General features: G+C 42.1%; 1 protein-coding gene across 3 annotated transcripts in view; it reads right to left on the bottom strand.

Annotated features, from left to right (window-relative positions):
- Window positions 1–19,377, bottom strand: part of MORN1 (MORN repeat containing 1) — a 735,456-nt gene that overhangs the window by 237,453 nt on the left and 478,626 nt on the right. Inside the window, exons 12-13 of one of the 3 annotated variants that reach the window (XM_088468236.1) lie at window positions 18,492–18,571; window positions 17,118–17,554 (exon numbers count right to left, since the gene is read on the bottom strand). The exons of 1 other annotated variant lie outside the window; for it this stretch is intronic. In XM_088468236.1, the coding sequence (XP_088324362.1) occupies window positions 17,509–17,554; window positions 18,492–18,571 (126 nt within the window). In that variant the 3' untranslated portion in view covers window positions 17,118–17,508. Of the gene's footprint in view, window positions 1–17,117; window positions 17,555–18,491; window positions 18,572–19,377 lie in introns of those variants that run through there. One more of the 3 variants, XM_088468235.1, reaches the window with a different exon arrangement.

Below are 19,377 nucleotides of genomic sequence, written 5' to 3'. Positions count from 1 at the left end.
CTCCAACATACTAAGACTCTATATTGGTATGATCATGTGTATGACACAGATTGTTCGTGACTGTTCTCTGAATTACATCCATGACACATTTGTGATCACCTGGTATCTTGACATTGGCTTTGTTTGTGGCTCATTTTTACTTATACCCTGTGGTTTATCTGAGACCTCCTAGTGTACCAACTCCATCTAGTTCTAGACTTTCATTGTCAAACCCATGTGACTTATACAAGATCTAAGTGTACCAGACTCATGCTTGCTGACATCTCTTAGTGATTGCTACCACTTCTATCACGTTAGTAACCAGCACAGGGGACCACTACCTGGATTTAGTACCAGGTGCACAAAAGTCCAAACCTACTTGCGAGGGTCCCTGGCAAAAACCACCAATACATTAAACTTTGCACCCTTGGTACTGGTAGTGCAAACACTGGCTGATAGCACCAAATCCATCAATACTCATGGGTCTCTGAATATACCTGAAGGCCAGTGTATAATGAACATTTTCTTGGCTGGTGTACCATGAACAAGAAGGCTACGGTAAATCGTACCATCTTTAAAAATCCTGACTCATACCTGGGATAATGGCATTGGCACTATAGTAACACAAGTCACGCAACTTAATTGCAATCTGTCTACAGTCTGGAAATGTGACTATGTGAAGGTGAGATACAGACCTATCCATATACATCTTACTTCCCTGTGCGTTAAGCTGCTCTTCAAGTCACTCCATGCAGTGGCATGACTCGGTAGCGACAGGCGTTTTTCAGTGCAACTCTTTACCTTCAAATGCGTCTCATTAGCAAAGTGATGCAAATAGGAAGCACAAGCAGCTTCGGCTGATTAAAATGATATGCGGGATGCCTGTATTCTGTGTGCGACTGCGGGTGTATCTGCAAGCAAAATGCTATGTTAACGCGTCACAGCCGCCGACACTGTAACGTAGCGTTTCGCATGCAGATAGAGCCGCAGTCGCACACAAAATATAGGCATGCCACATATCATTTTAATCAACAGAAGCTGCGTGTGCATCCTATTTGCACCTCTATGTGAATAAGACACATTTGAAGGCAAAAAGTTGCACGAAAAGACGCTCAGCGCTACATTTACGCACACCGCTCACACGTTATGTTTAATGCGAAATGTAGTGCACGGAGGTATGATGTATGTGGACACATCTGTAGGGTATTTAGATACATCTCCATCGTCTAGGGCACTGCTGTATTGCAGTTTCCTCAAACAGCACTAACCATGCTAAGAACTTAGCATAGATGACATGTACATGTAAGATGACTAAAAGCCTTCTCAGATTGTCAGCTACCACAAGCAAACTTATATACTGTGTAGTCATACCCATCAGCGCATACATAACAACGAGACATGGTTATTTCCATTCATAGGTCATAAATACCCCCATTATCATTATGTTTTATTAAATAAGTTACAATATCCAAATCCCACTGTCCTGTCTTTGTCCATTCTTAGATCATTTTTATAGATCTATACATAACTCCTCCATTGCTTATCTAAAGCTTCCCTGGTTCCTAAGTTATAACATGTACAGTACATTATGCATTTTAATTTGCACAGATTTATTAGCTTTATGGTTTTTGTTGTGTGTGTATCTTAAGATGTTTTATGTTACCTTTTATACTTAACTGTTCATCTTCTTATACTTTAGGTATCAATGAACTTCAGCACTAAAGCTTCATGAAGGAATATGGCAATACTCTGCTTTCACGCCCGAGTACCTAATCTATTATAGGCTCATTCCAGCCATGGAACAACTGACATTCATATTTAGGGCTATGTCCCTCATAGAGACAAGCAGTTAATGAATAGTGGAACTGCTGACAACAAAAAAAGGCTTTGCAAAAATTTTTTCCCTCTAAATGATTTTAATCTCCAGCAGGAGCTCATCAAAACTGCCCAAACCACTGGGTATGGAGTTAAAAAAAATCAATTAGGATTCATTACATCACAATGTACTAAGGCCATGCAAATATTCATTCCATCACAATGTACTAGGGCCATACAAATATTTATTCCATAACAATATACTAGGGCCATGCAAATATTCAATCCATCACAATGTACTAGTGCCATGCAAATATTCATTCCATCACAATGTACTATGGCCATGCACATATTCATTCCATAACAATGTACTAGGGTCATGCACATATTCATTCCATAACAATGTACTAGGGTCATGCACATATTATTTCCATCACAATGTACTAGGGCCATGCAAATATTCATTCCATAACAATGTACTAGGGCCATGCAAATATTCATTCCATAACAATGTACTAGGGTCATGCAAATATTCATTCCAACACAATGTACTAGGGCCATGCAAATATTAATTCCATCACATTGTACTAGGGCCATGCAAATATTCATTCCATCACAATGTACTAGGGCCATGCAAATATTCATTCCATAACAATGTACTAGGGCCATGCAAATATTCATTCCATAACAATGTACTAGGGTTATGCAAATATTCATTCCATCACAATGTACTAGGGCCATGCAAATATTCATTCCATAACAATATACTAGGGCCATGCAAATATTAATTTCATAACAATGTACTAGGGCCATGCAAATATTCATTCCATAACAATGTACTAGGGCCATGCAAATATTCATTCCATAACAATGTACTAGGGCCATGCAAATATTCATTCCATAACAATGTACTAGGGCCATGCAAATATTCATTCCATCACAATGTACTAGGGCCATGCAAATATTCATTCCATAACAATGTACTAGGGCCATGCAAATATTCATTCCATCACAATGTACTAGGGCCATGCAAATATTCATTCCATAACAATGTACTAGGGCCATGCAAATATTAATTCCATAACAATGTACTAGGGCCATGCAAATATTCATTCCATCACAATGTACTAGGGCCATGCAAATATTCATTCCATAACAATGTACTAGGGCCATGCAAATATTCATTCCATCACAATGTACTAGGGCCATGCAAATATTCATTCCATAACAATGTACTAGGGCCATGCAAATTGTAGACAAAGTCAAATATATACACTAACTCATCTATTGATTAATACAGGTGAGTGAAATTTTTTTTTATAATAGTTATTGTACCTTTAGCAAACAAACAGAGATTGTTCTCGGCTACATTAGCAACAAATACAGAAATTGGACTAAGCTAGCATGAGCAACCTTACTAAGCAGCATGAAGTCGGCAGCAGTGAATGGCATATTCGCTGCTTTGCAACCTCAGTAGTTTTTCAAGAATGTGCAAATAGCATAGGAAATATGTTAGACAGTATGCGAAGATATAGACACAAACAGCATGTTGGCATTCTGTAAAAGCGATGACTTTATAATCATCCTACAGTAATAAAAAAAAAGACATCCAACATGGCCAGCCCTGCAGGGTATTGCTCTTCTAGAAAACTAATGAATGAAAGCATGATGTGGGTTATAAGGATGCTCTGCTCCAGACAGTGCTGAAGATCAATGCATCAGACAGCTGCAAGTGCATTAGGTGACCTAATTGTCTGGAACTCCAGCAGACCCTGCCTGTTCACACAGAGCATCGATTATATGTACTGTGTGTTCCCTGGGCTAACATAAAGATTGCAGCCAACGTAAAAATAGTATGTTCAATGCATGATGAGGCCTACTGGAATCTGTAATGCCCTATGAAGAAGCTGAAGCAAAATTCACTTAACAAATATATTAAAAGTAAAAAAAAAAAATCTATTGTGGTGGTGAGGTGGGGGGATTGCTCAATTTATATTTAACTGTTTCTCTCCAGAAAGGATTTGAAATGCAGTTACTGACTGTACACTGATAATATGTTTACAAAATTAATAGTCAATAATATTATAACAATATTATTTCTTGATGGTATACGTACAGCATGTCGACATTCAGAATGTGAACATGGACAGAATGTAGACAGTCAATTTTAGTGTTAGAGTTACAGTTAATTGACAAATCATTGGAAAAACACATTGTCGACATGCCAACTGTCTACATTCACATTGTCGACATTCTAGCAATGCCAATGTTATTTCGGTGTTGACGACATTTGGTAAATGGCGAAATTTCACATATCGACATGCTTTCCATTCGATATTCTGTTGATATCCATGTCGACTTTTTATATTACACCCATCTTGATATCTTCATATGAAATCTCGGAATATTTACATATTCAGCAATAATTTATCAAGTTTGTAGTCCTGGTAGACAGTCTATGTGACATATATAAGGATCGTCATGTTCTATACAGCAAGACTACAGTTAAAGAATGAGTGTACACTACTGGTCAAATATATTACAATACCCACATTTTTTAGGTTTTATTGAAATTTACGCAGTTTAATGTCTCAATGTTTTCTGGAATTAAAGTACAGAACTGACAAACAACTGGAGATAAGAAAAACAAAATCATAGAAAAATTTTGTTTAACAAAATTGAAATCTTTTACTCCTCAAATTAGCCACCTCTTGTAGATATCACAACTGAACACACTGGAAATTAAATATTGGACCTGATTTGGATTTGTACGCAAACCTGATGGTTTACATACAAATCCGATGGTTCCAGATCTGTGCTGGCGCAGGACCCGTTCTGCAGATGTGCAAAATGGGCTCTGCGTGATCGCCCGCAGCCCCCCCTGATATTTTGGGGGCGAACCGGGTGTAGTAACCATGACCGTTCTACAAAGCGGGGGCATGTTGTCCCCGTTCTGTAGGCAAACTGAGCCCAGGGTCTGCGTCGGCGGACGCAAACTTCCTGCACCTGGCAGATGGGTATCGATGGTCAGGCTGAGTTAGTATCAGCTTACGCAGACTGTCCCGAGGGCAGCAACCAGGTGTCGATGTTGATCTGAAGCATCATCTACAGACGCTACACTTGGATCGCAGATGCATGCCGGATGTGTCTATTTACTACAGACACCTCCTGCTGCATTTGCAATTTAGTTGGACAGTACAGCACAGCTGCTTCCCTGCGACTATGCAATACCATCCACATCAGAAGCAGGCCCATTGTCCGGGATGTTCTTCCATACGCTGTTACTGGAACCCCCCCAAATGTGTTGCACTTGTACTGTAGGTTGCTTTGCTTTTACCCTTCAGTCCAGTTCATTCTGACCAGCACGGTGGAGTTTAAGTCTGGAGACTGTGTTGGCAATTCCATGATTTGATCCCCACCGTCTTGTTCTTTTCCTCCAAGATAGTTCTGCAATGGGATGTAGTCAAACTGTCGACAATCACAATGTCCACACTCATAGCTCCTGCAGTTTGGGGGCACATAACGTGCAACTATACATATAAATGTACACATTCTTGGAAAGTGTGGGGGGGAGGCAGTTTTCTTTCTTCTGCATCAACTTAAATAATAATAATTACATAATAAGTCTTTTTTATTATGGGAGGGATTGTGCTTTGAGGCACATCTAGTGTAAAAATCATGCATGAGTAACTTGAATATTTTTAGTAATTGTAGGAAAATAAGTATGAAAAATAAATAAGACTTATTACCCAGTGGTGAATATTTTCCATCTATTTTCTTCTATGACAGTATAAAATAATTATTGATGACTATTTTATGCAGGTGTCTATGTAGAATATGTAAACATAAAATCCTCCACTGATTTCTATAATAATACAGTATTATTTTGTACCTTATTTCACTTGTTTTTTTCTTTTGTCTCACTAAGGTCTCCCAGACAGGATGACATGTTAGTAAGGACGCTGTCATGCTGAGCTCCTTAGTACAAGACACAATGGTTGCTGGTCTGCTATTAATGCAGAGCCAGATTATAGGATGAATGATTGAGGCAGAGGTCATCATGACATTTCCCAGAGCTTTTGAGTCATAGATCTCAAAGTCTCACTGATAATGTGTCCACAGACAGCGTGATTATTCTAGCGTAACATTTCTGAATGCCTGGCTGACACTCTATGAGAACCTTGCAGGTGCTATTTTCTAGCTGCAAACAATAGGTCACAAATATCAGACACTACGATGAAATAATATTACAGGTATGGGATCTATTCTCCAGGATACATAGAACATGGGTGTTATCGAATAAGAGCTTCTTTCTTTGAAGCACTATAAAAAGATGGCTTATGTCCAAAAAGAGCTAATAGAGAGGCAAATATGCTAATGACCCCATTTGATAACTAATTCCATTAATCTCTTTTATTAACCACTCACAAAGGTAATTTACGGTTCACCCATAAAAATAATTCCTTCTCTGCTTTATATTAACTCTATTTTAGACATATGTGTCACTACATATATTATTCAGACTTACCATAGACCAGGGGCTCCCAACCACGGTCCCCAAGGCACATGAACAGTCCAGGTTTTAAGTATAGCCATACTTGAGCAAAGGTCTCTTAATTAGTACTTCAGCTATTTTACTTTAACCATCTGTAGCAAGCATGGATATCACTAAAACCAGGACTGTTAGTGTGCCTTGAGGACCGAGGTTGGGAAACACTGCCATAGATGATATGCAAGATGTCATATACATAGTACATATACATTCCTTATAGCCACTCACTTACATATGTTTGCTTTGCTATATATGTATACATTAAGAATAGATAGCCATATACAGTCAGGTGCATAAATATTGGGACATTGACAGAATTTTCATATTTTGGCCTCTATTCACCATCACAATGGCTTTGAAATGAAACAAACAAGATATGCTTTAACTGCAGACTTTCAGATTTAATTTGAGGGTAATTACATAAAATCAGGTGAACGGTGTAGGAATTACAACGGTTTCTATATGTGCCTCCCACTTTTTAAGGGGCCAAAAGTAATGGGACTATCAACTCAAAAGCTATTTCATGGACAGGTGTGGGCTATTCCCTCATTATTTCATTATCAATTAAGCAGGTAAAAGGTCTGGAGTTGATTCTAGGTGTGACATTTGCATTTAGAATCAGTTGCTGTCGACTCTCAATATGAAATCCAAAGAGCTGTCACTATCAGTGAAGCAAGCCATCATTAGGCTGAAAAATCAAAACAAACCCATCAGAGAGATAGCAAAAACATTAGGTGTGGCCAAATCAACTGTTTGGAACATTCTTAAAAAGAAAGAACGCACAGGAGAGCTCAGCAACACCAAAAGACCCGGAAGACCACGGAAAATAACTGTGGTGGATGACAGAAGAATTATTTCCCTGGTGAAGAAAAACCCCTTCACAACAGTTGGCCAAATCAAGAACACTCTCCAGGAGGTAGGTGTTTATGTGTCAAAGTCAACAATCAAGCGAAGACTTCACAAGAGTGAATATAGAGGGTTCACCACAAGATGTAAACCACTGGTGAGCCACAAAAACAAGAAGACCAGATTAGAGTTTGCCAAACAACATCAAAAAAGCCATTACAGTTCTGGAACAACATCCTATGGACAGATGAGACAAAGATCAACTTGTACCAGAGTGATGGGAAGAGAAGAGTATGGAGAAAGAAAGGAACTGCTCATGATCCAAAACATACCACCTCATCAGTGAAGCATGGTGGTGGTAGTGTCATGGCGTGGGCATGTATGGCTGCCAATGGAACTGGTTCCCTTGTATTTATTGATGATGTGACTGCTGAGAAAAGCAGCAGAATGAATTCTGAAGTGTTTCGGGCAATATTATATGCTCATATTCAGTCAAATGCTTCAGAACTCATTGCGGGTGCTTCACAATGCAGAAGGACAATGACCCGAAGCATACTGCAAAAGCAACCAAAGAGTTTTATAAGGCTAAAAAGTGGAATGTTATGCAATGGCCAAGTCAATCCCCTGACCTGAATCCGATTGCGCATGCATTTCACTTGATGAAGACAAAACTGAAGGGAAAATGCCCCAAGAACAAGCAGGAACTGAAGACATTTGCAGTAGAGGCCTGGCAGAGCATCACCAGGGATGAAACCCAGCGTCTGGTGATGTCTATGCTTCCAGACTTCAGGCTGTAACTGCCTGCAAAGGATTTGCAACAAAGTATTAAAAAGTGAAAGTTAGATTTAGGATTGTTTAGTTTGTCCCATTACTTTTGGCCCCTTAAAAAGTGGGAGGCACATATAGAAACCGTTGTAATTCCTACACCGTTCACCTGATTTGGATGTAATTACCCTCAAATTAAATCTGAAAGTCTGCAGTTAAAGCACATCTTGTTTGTTTCATTTCAAAGCCATTGTGGTGGTGAATAGAGGCCAAAATATGAAAATTCTGTCAATGTCCCAATATTTATGCACCTGACTGTATACTTAAATACAAAACACACACCACAGGGACAGAGAAGCTTACAATGTAAAAGGTTAGATTACACACAGGTGCAAAACTTAATTTAAGATATTATGTATACAGTCTTCAAAAACAATCCTACACATAAAATAAGTGTAGCTGAGATGATACAATACATCATCAAGTTTTCTTTACTCTGAAAACCTGATTTAGAGGTGGACGCTGGGTCCATGTTTGTGCAGTTGAGTGACTATCTGGTACTGCACATGCGCAAAAGGTTGGAGAAACCCCTATGGCACATGTGTACCAATAATACCCCTTTTACACCAACCGAATAACCCGGGTTATTGCCGGGTCAATCCGGGTCGATGCTCTGTGTGAACGGCTTCCAGAATAATTTCCCGGGTTGATTTACCTGGGATTCTTACTCGGGTTGAGAGCAGGGTTGAACACGGGTTGTTCCCGTGTCATGCGGCAGTGTGAACGGGTGCTACCCGGATTATTTTACCCGGCTACATTCTGCTATTAGCTGATTGGAGCTTCTGGGGCGCTGGCAGATGATGTCATTTGTCAGGGCCCTGCAGAGAGACGCACACACAGCCATTACTTGCCACCCTAACCTCCTGCACACAGCCTGCACCACAGCCTGACCAACTCCCACAAAACGCAGGCTATACACAGGCTGCCACAGTCAGAACTGCAGCCTGCACCACAGCCTGACCAGCAGCTCCAAGCGCAGGCTGATACACAGCCATAACAGCAGCCTGACCCACAGCCTGTTCCTTAAGCACCTACAAGCGCAGGCTGATACAAAGCCATAACAGCAGCCTGAGCCACACCCTGTTGCTACAGCAGCATGTGTGCTGCATCGAACTGGACCGATGCCGATATACGAGAGCTACTGCTCATCAGGGCGGAGGAAGAAATTAAACGCCAGATGACTGGCACAGAGTCCCGAGGGATAAAACGCACACAGCAGCAAGTAGTCCATAAATTGAAGGCCTTGCGTAAGCAGTTCACTAAAGTGCACGATCATAACCGCAACAAAAGTGGTGCAGGCCGCAAGGAATGGGTGCATTACCAATTGTGCTACAGCGCTTTTGGAAATACAGCGCTTTCAAATCCCAAAGCACTGTCCTCCTCAATTGCGCCATCCTGCTCCAGCCAGCAGGAGGATAGTCAAGAGGTACCGGCTACACAGGTTACCCTGCCGTCCTCGCAAAGCAGACCAACATCACAGCTCCTACTGACCGATGAACCTGGAGAAGGTAGTGGGATGGATTCATCTGTGAATGCTGACAGGATGGATTCATCTGTGAATGCTGACAGTATCGCTTCCACCATAGATGAGGTAGTTGAAACAAGCTCAGAGACTGCGCCCCCTAAAAAGACCCCTCCGCTATGCGCTAATAGTAACTATTTTAAAAAATAAAAACACCCACATTACACTAACACACACTACATTCACTTAAATCCAAAGGGTAACTGTTGCAGAGTGCTGCTAGCATGCAGGTAGATAGAAGGCCACAAGCACATGTAGGCAAACACCACTGCTATCTTTATGTCGGCTCAGTGCATACTATATATTTTTTTTTTGTTTCTCCCCTTTGCAGTCTACAATGTGCCACCCAAAAAGAAGAAGCTCAACAGGTCGGAGCAAGCGGCTAGAGCGATGACTTCTGTGATCGTGGAGCATCTCCGTGAATTGGATGCCGATATTCAGAGGCAGGAGGATGCTAGATTGGATCGGTTTCTAGAGTCCGAAAGGGAAATGCAGCAGTCATTTATGAGGCAATTAATGGATATGCAAGAGAGACAGATGTTGTTTTTTGAGCGCACATTTGGTCGTGGCTATCCAAACCAAACACAGCCATTACCACAGGCCCCAGTGTACCCAGAACACAGATTTGGGCAGTGCAATATGGGGCCCAATTATTACAACCCCAGCACTAACCCTAACACAACACAAACAAACCAAGAGTCACCACAGTCTACAGTGTATAGGAAATTGCCGTAAACATGGCCATTTTAAATATTTTATCGTTGTACCAAACGGTACATGTTCTATTTTAGTTTTGTTTTTTTTATATTGTGTGGCTAAAAGTATCATGTTTATTGTGTGATGGCACTTTTCATTTTTTATTACTTTTATAGTATATTATATTTATAGTATATTGTTTTGCCCGCAGGGATCTATAAGGCACTTTTTTTTTATACTGGGCATACGATGTTTGTCATATGTTTTATACTGTTTTTGTACTTTTTCTACAATCTGAGAATGTGTTAAAACTGTTCTATTAAAAAACACAATATATGCACATGGTTAAAGTAAAAAAAAAAAACTTTAACACCAAATAAACCAAAAACATGTTTGGAATATCAAATTTTGCCTTTTTATTTTAAATCAATAAGGGAAGGTTTTTGGAAATGGTGGCCCGGATGAGCTCGGCGCTGTCCTCATGCTCCCCCATGTAGCTTGCTGCATCACTTGTAATGCCCCCCACCTCAGTGTCCTGCACATTCCACTCGGGAAGGAAGTGGTCCTTTTGAATTTCGCAAATGTTATGCAGTATGCAGCAGGCTGCTACTACATGGGGCATGATTTTTAGGTCCACCATTCCTCTTCATGAGACAGCGCCAACGTCCTTTTAAATGTCCAAAAGCATTTTCCACAGCCATCCGGGCAGAGCTAAGGCTGTGAGTGTAGGTGACCTTTTCCGGGGACAACTGTACATGTTGTGTATAACCCTTCATTAGCCAATGCTTCAAAGGATATTCCGCATCGCCAATGATGTGGACCGGGACCTCCACGCCATCTACGGTCACCGATTTCTGTTAAACAAAAAATATGGTCACTATAATGAGAAGTGGCATAAGGTGTATTCATATGGTGGTCAAGTAGGTTTCAAAAATTTCATGTATTTTATAGCACAATATATATGTTGGCAAATACTTTGGAATATCATGCATTCTGCACCATTTCACACTGCATATTTTGCTAAAGCACATAAGAATAGTGGACATAAAGAGAAAAAGGAGCATATATTCTTACCTCTCTAGGGAAAAGCCATCCACCCTGCTTTTCCTCTGCTATGCTGTACAAGTCAGAGTTGGCTAGTACTCTGGCGTCATGTGCCCGTCCAGGCCAGCCTATAAAAACATCTGTAAAACTAAAAAAAATAAAAAAAATAATGAGTATTCTACCAACAAAAAACATAAAATAAAAGTAGATATGAAAGAATAATTTGTACAAATTTACTTACCAGTATCGGTGGTCCACAACAGCTTGAAGAATAATGGAATGCCACCCTTTACGATTATAATAATCCACAGGGTTTTCATGGGGGGCGATGATGGAAATGTGGGTCCCGTCTATGGCACCAGCACACTGCGGATACCCACGCCTGATGAAGCCTTGGATGGTTTCATCTAGGCGCTGTCCTTCTGGCAAGGAGATAAAGCGCTGGTACAGGGTATCCACTAATGCCCGCGTCACCTGGTAAATGATCTTGCAGACTGTGCCAATCCCAACACCAAATAGACAGGAGAGTGTGCGATACTCTCCGGGGGTAGCATACCACCAGAGTGCAATGGCTAATCTTCTGATTGTGGTGATGGGCTTTCGGTAGTTGGTGGTCTGCATCTCATCAGTGCTGGTGCCAGTAATTCCAATATATAGTAAAAGGTGGCACGTGACATCCGAGAGTGTTCCAGCTACTGCTCCACTTGGAATGCTTCTACAGTCAGCATGAAAGCTTCTCCATGGTGGCGGTCTCTGGCCCACATTCTTCGATTTCTCATTGTGGTCAATCTCATCATGGCGGTGATGTTGGCTGAAATCAGTCCTCTCCTCCTGCGCAAATATTGGCGTCGAAATCTGGCCTTCTCAGCCAAGAATTGCGCTCTCCTCCTCGAACCCTGCACAAGGTACCACATCATAAAAAGCTGCATCCAATTCTCTGTTGCTGAAATCAACAGAAAGCTGAAAACAGTGAGGACATCGGGAATACCCACATGTGCTCCGTCTGCCATCATTGCTGCAATGCTGTAAGCAGTCTACACCCCTCTCCTTTGTTACCTTTTGTGACCTCATCTTTGTCAGCCCTTAAAAAAGTAAATTTTTAATTACATCTATAGGGAAAAGCAGGGATTACCCGGGTTCAGTGTGAACGGGGCAAATCCGGGAATAACCCGGGTCGAGTTGCAGTGTAAACGGGGTCTGAAGCCGAGTTCGACCCGGGATTGACCAGTGTTCAAATTCCAGGGTCGGGATTTTGGTGTAAAAGGGGTATTAGTGTAAGCAGAGACAGATGTTGTGAAGGGAATCGCCTGTCATAGAGCTGGCAGCAGACAGCTATGGGCATACATAGGAGGTGGCTTGATGTGTACGCAAATAAAAGCCATCTCATGGGCATGTTATGGGATCGTAAAAGGCGTGTTAGGGAACAAGGCTGCATTCTCAATCGCAGAACTGCAACTTAAACGGCCATGATTAGAGAAAGCTCAGAAGGAGACACTGCGTCAGACATAGGGCGTCGTAAGTGTCGATGGTCATTGAGATGGTTTGCCGATTGTGGGGTGTTTGAGTTCAGTGGCAAATTTCCACTGTCCATGGACATTTAAAGTGGGCAACTAAGGGCTTGCCGTCTCTGGCGCTCGCAATTACACAAGGGGAAGGCTGAGACTAGCATTTGTATATTATTCCAGCAGCGAATCCGAAAGAATCACAAGCACAACATTAGTATCCACCGCTGAATCAGCCCTGAGTTCTTTACTAGTTTTATACCGAATATGCCTTGTGTTCTCTTGGAGAAAAGCACTATATAAATACAATTATTATTATTATAAATGTATCTTTATCATGTATGTGTGTATGTGTCCCAAATTCCATTACAATTGCCAATATAATCCTCCTATTATGCACAAGTGCAACAATTCTCATCATTACTAACTACAACTCTCATTTTTACTCACAGACCTACAGTATATCTCACAACACCAACTCTAAATGCTAAAAGTACAAAGGTACAAAGTACAAGGTACAATACCTCTTTCAATAATGCACAGTATTCCCATCATTACCCATATATGCAACCATGTACCCTTGGAATTATCTCAAAATAACTCTGTATCTCAAACTAGCAGTCTCCATATAAAACTCATATGTATATCTCAGCACAGTTTCCTTAACATAATTATATCATACTTGCCGGCTTTGTAGATCTAAACACCAGGAGAAACCCAGAAGGGAGATGCAACCGAACACACTGAAGAGGCGGTGGTCAGATGCCTCTTGTCATTAGGCCCTGCCCACATGCAGTATAATGGCGCAAATCACGTTTCTATGAAGAGGGGAGGGGACAACATAACCTAATTCTCATAGTCACATCATATTGGTCTCACCCTCTCCTCTTGGACCCTCAATTTGCAAAATTATACTCCTCATCCCACCCATTTCACTAGGAAGTAGACGAGATGTGGGAGGATTACTAACTCTATCGTAGGTCCAGGGTACTCCCCTAACATTCCAAAGTCTCCTGGACATCTCAGGAGAGTAGGTAAGTATGCATTATATGTGTATCACAACACAGTACAAGCTGCACCATGAACCATATTTCATAACAAATCCATATGGCGCTCTATGTATAAATCTAAAAAACAATCCACTTGCTGCTACATGAATGGAATCGGTATGATCTACCACCGGGTAGGAATCCCGACAGCAGCTGCCCGACGTGGGTGAAAATCCCGATCGTCCCTAAGGTAAGTATAGACTAACCTAATTCCCTCCCTTAACTCTAACCCTCCTCTTAGGGGTGCCTAACCCTAACCTTCCCCCCAGTGCCTAACCCTAATCCCTCCTCTAAGTACCTAAACCTACCCCCCCTTCCCTGCCGCCTAAACCTAAGTCCCTTCGGGGGAGTGCCTAACCCTAAGTCCCCCCCGGGAGCCCTAAAACTAACCCTCCCCCCAGTGACTGTCTGCGCCCGGCATACCTTTGATCGGGATGCTGGGCGCCGGTCTCCCGGCGTCGGTAAAATGACAGGCGCCTAGATTTAGACGCCTGTCATTTAACCCTCGCCAGGATAAAGCAGTCGGGAAGACGGCTGTCGGGATTAGGTCCGCCGGTTTCCCGACTGCATACCACATACCACATGAATATCTCACAAACAATCCACATCTTCTATATGTATATCTCGAAAACAAGGTTTCCTAGCATTGAACACATTGGGCTCATGTAGAGTAGGACTCCATTGCAATTTGCACCATTTTTCTCCCATAAATTGCTCTTTGCATATGCACCAAAAATTCTTACTTTCTTAAATAAAGAATATTTATATTTAATCTTGTAAAAGGGTAGATTCCTCTCATGTGTACTGATTTGAATGTAATAAATAGTTTAATTTTGTCTTTGCATTTTAGTCTAGTTTGACATGCTGAAAGTAACTGTATTAGTTATTAATAACATTATATTGTGTATAAATTGTGCAATATAACTTTCATATTTATTAATACCACAGTGAGTACACCCTGCATATATATATATTACTATTCTCTCCAAAAGTAAAAGAGCTGCATATGTTGATCTTGAGCATACGGTCAGCTCTGAAAGCGAAGCAAAGGCGCCTCTTTCCAGGGTCCATTATACACTTGCGATTTAGGCGTAAGCACGTAACTGTATAATGGTCCTAAATAACATCAATTACCAATTACAATACCAATAAGTTGACAGGGCCAAACAGTTATACTAGGCTCTTGTAGCAATGGCTGCTGTTGAGCCCCTGTACGATCAGTGTGTCTTCCTACGGCGAAAGCAAATGAGACAGATAAAAGACTATAGCTCTTTCATCTCGCTGTCTGTGTGTTTGGAGGACCCCTTATGCAAGAAGTGGTCACATTGATGTATGTTTCAGATCCCAAAAAATCAAGTCATTTCAAATAAACATTTCGGCTTACTTTACCTAAGTATGCTGATCAAAGACAAATCTTTATAAACACAATGAAATGGAAAGAACATAGGGGCCTATTAATCATCACTTAATTTTCACAAAAGCAGGTGGAAATGCACACTTACAGTTGCAATTGTAAAAATTAAGTTACGGGGCCATTCATCAAGAAGGTAAAGCAGGAGATATCACAGATATCTCTTACTTACCTTCCTCTTTCAGAATGGCCCGCTGACCCCATACACTAGTATCACAGATATCTCCTACTTACCTTCTGTTTGCGGAATGGCCCGCTGTCCCTATACACTGGTATGGGGACAGAATTCATCAAGCTCCGAAAATACAATATTTTTGGAGCTAGACTGCAGGAGCATTCACCATCATCAGATGGCGAATGCTCCTGCTCCAGTATCGCAACCGCTCCTTCCCTATATGCCCACTATGTCTTGGCGTGGAACAGTGGAGTGGAAGGCTCAGAACAGGCTCCCTGGGTCACAGTTCTATCCAGCATACACCAACAGGAGGTCTGACTGGGACCCTAACCCCCCTAAAGCCTGGCCAGGATCCAACTGGACCACCTCGCGTAGGTTTCATCCCAAGTGGTGCAGGGGTATATCTTCAAGTTATTAAGTTTTATTATCTGATGTTGTCCAAATCCATCCAGTGGAAGTCCCAGAACAGGCTGCCTGGGTCAAAGTTCTGCCCGGCGCACTCTGTTGTGAGGTCCGACTGGAACTTAAGCACTCCATTAGGCATCCCAGACCAACTGCCACCCCTCTGTGAAGTTTTCATCCAAAACCCATCCAGTGGAAAGCCCAGAACAGGCTCCCTGGGTCAAAGTTCTGCCCGACGCACTCCGTCCACCACTCCATTAGGCATTCCAGACCTATTACCACCCCTCTGCAAAGTTTTCATCCAAATCCATCCAGTAAAAGGCCCAGAGCAGGATCCCCTGGGTCAGAGTTCTACCCAGCGTACACCATCAGGAGGTCCGACCGGGATCCTAACCCTATCTAAAACCTGGCCAGGATCCAACTGGACCACTTCGCGTTGGTCTCATCCCAATTGGTGCAGGGGTGTTCGAATCCATAACCGGACAGACAGACAAACAAACAAACCAATTAATTTTATATATTAGATAGGTCACTAGAATGCATTGCATATTGTACAAATGTCACTAGAATGCTCACTGTTGGTCCCTTGTATGCTCTCTGTACTGTATAATGTTTACTATTATGTTCTCTGTTTTATACAGAGGTCTCTAGGATGTTCTTTGTATTGTATATATGTCACTAGAATGCTGTCTGTATTATATAGATCACAGGTTCTCAAACTCAGTCCTCAAGACCCCAAACAGTGTATGTTTTCCATGTCTTCTCACAGAATCAAACATTATATAATTAGCTCCACCTGTGGATCTTTTAAAATGTGTTAGTGAGTAATGAACACACCTGTGCACCTGCTGGGTGATCTGGAAAATGTGAACCGTGTGGGGTTCTGAGGACAGAGTTTGAGAACCACTGCTATAGATGTTAGTGACATCTTCCCTGTATTGTATATTGGTCACTAGGATGCCCTCTGAACTGTATATTGTTTACTGGAATGCTCTCTGTGTTGTATAGAGATCACTTGGATGCTTTTATTTTGTATATATGTGCCACTAGAATGCAAACTATATATTATATATACAATACTGTGCAAAAAATTTAGGCAGGTGTTGAAAAAATGCTGAAAAGTAAGAATGCTTTCAAAAATAGAAGTGTTAATAGTTTATTTTTATCAATTTACAAAATGCGAAGTGAATGGATAGAAGAGAAATCTAAATCAAATCAATATTTGGTGTGACCAACCTTTGCCTTCAAAACAGCATCAATTATTATAAGTACTGTACACTTGCACAAAGTCAGGGATTTTGTAGAGTTATAGTCAGGTGTATGATTAACCAATCATACCAAACAGTTGATAATGATCATCATTTTCATATGTAGATTGAAACACAGCTTAAAATTGGGGGAGGAACAGTCAAACTCTGCTACAAATGTGAGGTCGTGGAAGACAGTTTCATGTCACAGGTGAGCACAGCAACAAGACACAAAATAGTCATACTGCATCAGCCTGGTCCCTCCCAGGCAAAGCTTTCAAAGCAGACTGGGGTTTCAAGATGTGCTGAACCAGCTCTTTTGTAGAAGCACAAAGAAACATTGAGGACTGTAGACGCAGTGGTCGGCCAAGGAAACAGTGCATCAGCTGAAAGACGCATCATGCTTACTTCTCTTCTAAATCGGAAGATGTCCAGCAGAGCCATCAGGTACACCCATCTACTGTTTGGAGAAGTCTGTCCAGAAGTGGTCTTCATGGAAAAATTACAGCCAAAAAGTCATACCTTCGACGTGGAAACAAGGCCAAGCGACTCAACTATTCATGAAACATAGGAACTGGGGCATTCGGTATTAATAGCCGACTGCCGCATGACCGGCAGTGCGATTCCCGGCTGCGGCAGCCCGACAAAACGGCAGTGGAAGCCTGACAGCACTGGAAATCCCAATAATCCCTAAGGTAAGTACTTACTAACCTAACCAACCCCCCTAACCCTCCTTAGGGGTGCCTAACCCTAACCTCCCCCCTCTAAGTGCCTAAACCTAACCCCCCCTTCCCCGCTGCCTAAACCTAAGTCCCCTGGGGTGTGCCTAACCCTAAGTCCCCCCCGGGGGTGTCTAACCCTCCCTGCCCCTAGCCTAACACTAACCCTCCCGGGGGGGTGCCTAACCCTAATTCCCCCCCGGGTGCCCTAGACCTAACCCCCCCCCCCCCGTGGCTGTCCGCTCACGGCACCCGGCATCCCTTCGATTGTTTTATATATATTTAATTGCTTATATAAAAGCACAGCCACATTAGCCAAACCACAGTACATTTTTCATTATACGCCTTGCGAGATGCTGAGCATGGGACACTTGCTTGTGTTTGTTCCATCTGACCAAATTTACCAGCCCTACTCTTTTGGGGGAGAGGGGGCCTTTGAACCTTGCAAAATTATATTCAATAAAAAACAAATGCACATTTTTACTTTATTATTATTTTAATAGTGAGTGCACCGTCTAGTAATTCACCCTTTGCTGTACATTCCAGGGGGTTGCCAAGTGTGGAATGCAGGGAAGGACTTATTCATTCTAGAAAGAATATGTTATTTACCAAAATAGAAGTATCTGTAAAAGGCTTCAGGGAAAGTAAGCCCAGTATGAGAGGGAAACATATCCAGCTGAGCGACAGAAATACTGATTCACACCTACCTGCTGTCTTCAATCTTTTCTTGTGAGACTATTTTCTCAGTTTTTTCAGCAGATAGTTTTCCACTTGCCTTTTTTCTATTCTGCAATGTAAAAAATATATATCTAAGAAGTAGAGATAGCATAGAGATAGACTGATATATATATATATATATATATATCAGGGCCGTAACTAGGGTGGTGCACAGAGCGCTCATGCCCTGCGGGCAGAACCGGCCGCCTCGACCCCCGATCATAGCCATTAGTCTTCTACTGCCCACTACATGTTTAATAGTAGTGGTGTGCCCGGCTCCTCTGCTGTCAGGCACACCGCTACTACTAATACACATTACAGCAGGCACCGGGTAGCAATGCAGCTGTCTGTCCCATGTGCTCAGCCCCCTCCCTGGCCCGTCTCCTGCAGTCTTCAGGGACTGGGAGAGACGTCTCTCCCATCCAGTCCCACAGTCCCTGCACCGAGGAGCCATTCCTAATTTCCTCCGGCGCTGGGCTGCATGGAAAGGTGCAACTGGACGAGACAGAGACTGCGGCTCCCCCACCCACAGTAACGCGCTGCAGAATCTGTTATACAGCTACAGATAAGGGTTACATTTAGGAAAGACACCTTGGGGGGGGTGTAATGTGTAAGGGGCATTAGTACTATGGGCATAATGTGTAAGGGGCATTACTACTATGGGCATAATGTGTAAGGGGCATTACTACTTTGGGCATAATGTGCAAGGGGCATTACTACTATGGGCATAATGTGTAAGGGGCATTACTACTATGGGCATAATGTGTAAGGGGCATTACTACTTTGAGTATAATGTATAAGGGGCATTACTACTGTGTGGCGTAATGTGTAAGGGCCATTACTACTGTGTGGCGTAATGTGTAAAGGGCATTACTA

This window comes from Taudactylus pleione, unplaced genomic scaffold (genome assembly GCF_031769625.1).
Source record: "Taudactylus pleione unplaced genomic scaffold, aTauple2 ptg000082l, whole genome shotgun sequence".
Lineage (NCBI taxonomy): Eukaryota > Metazoa > Chordata > Amphibia > Anura > Myobatrachidae > Taudactylus > Taudactylus pleione.
This window is presented reverse-complemented; position numbering and strand designations above follow the sequence as displayed.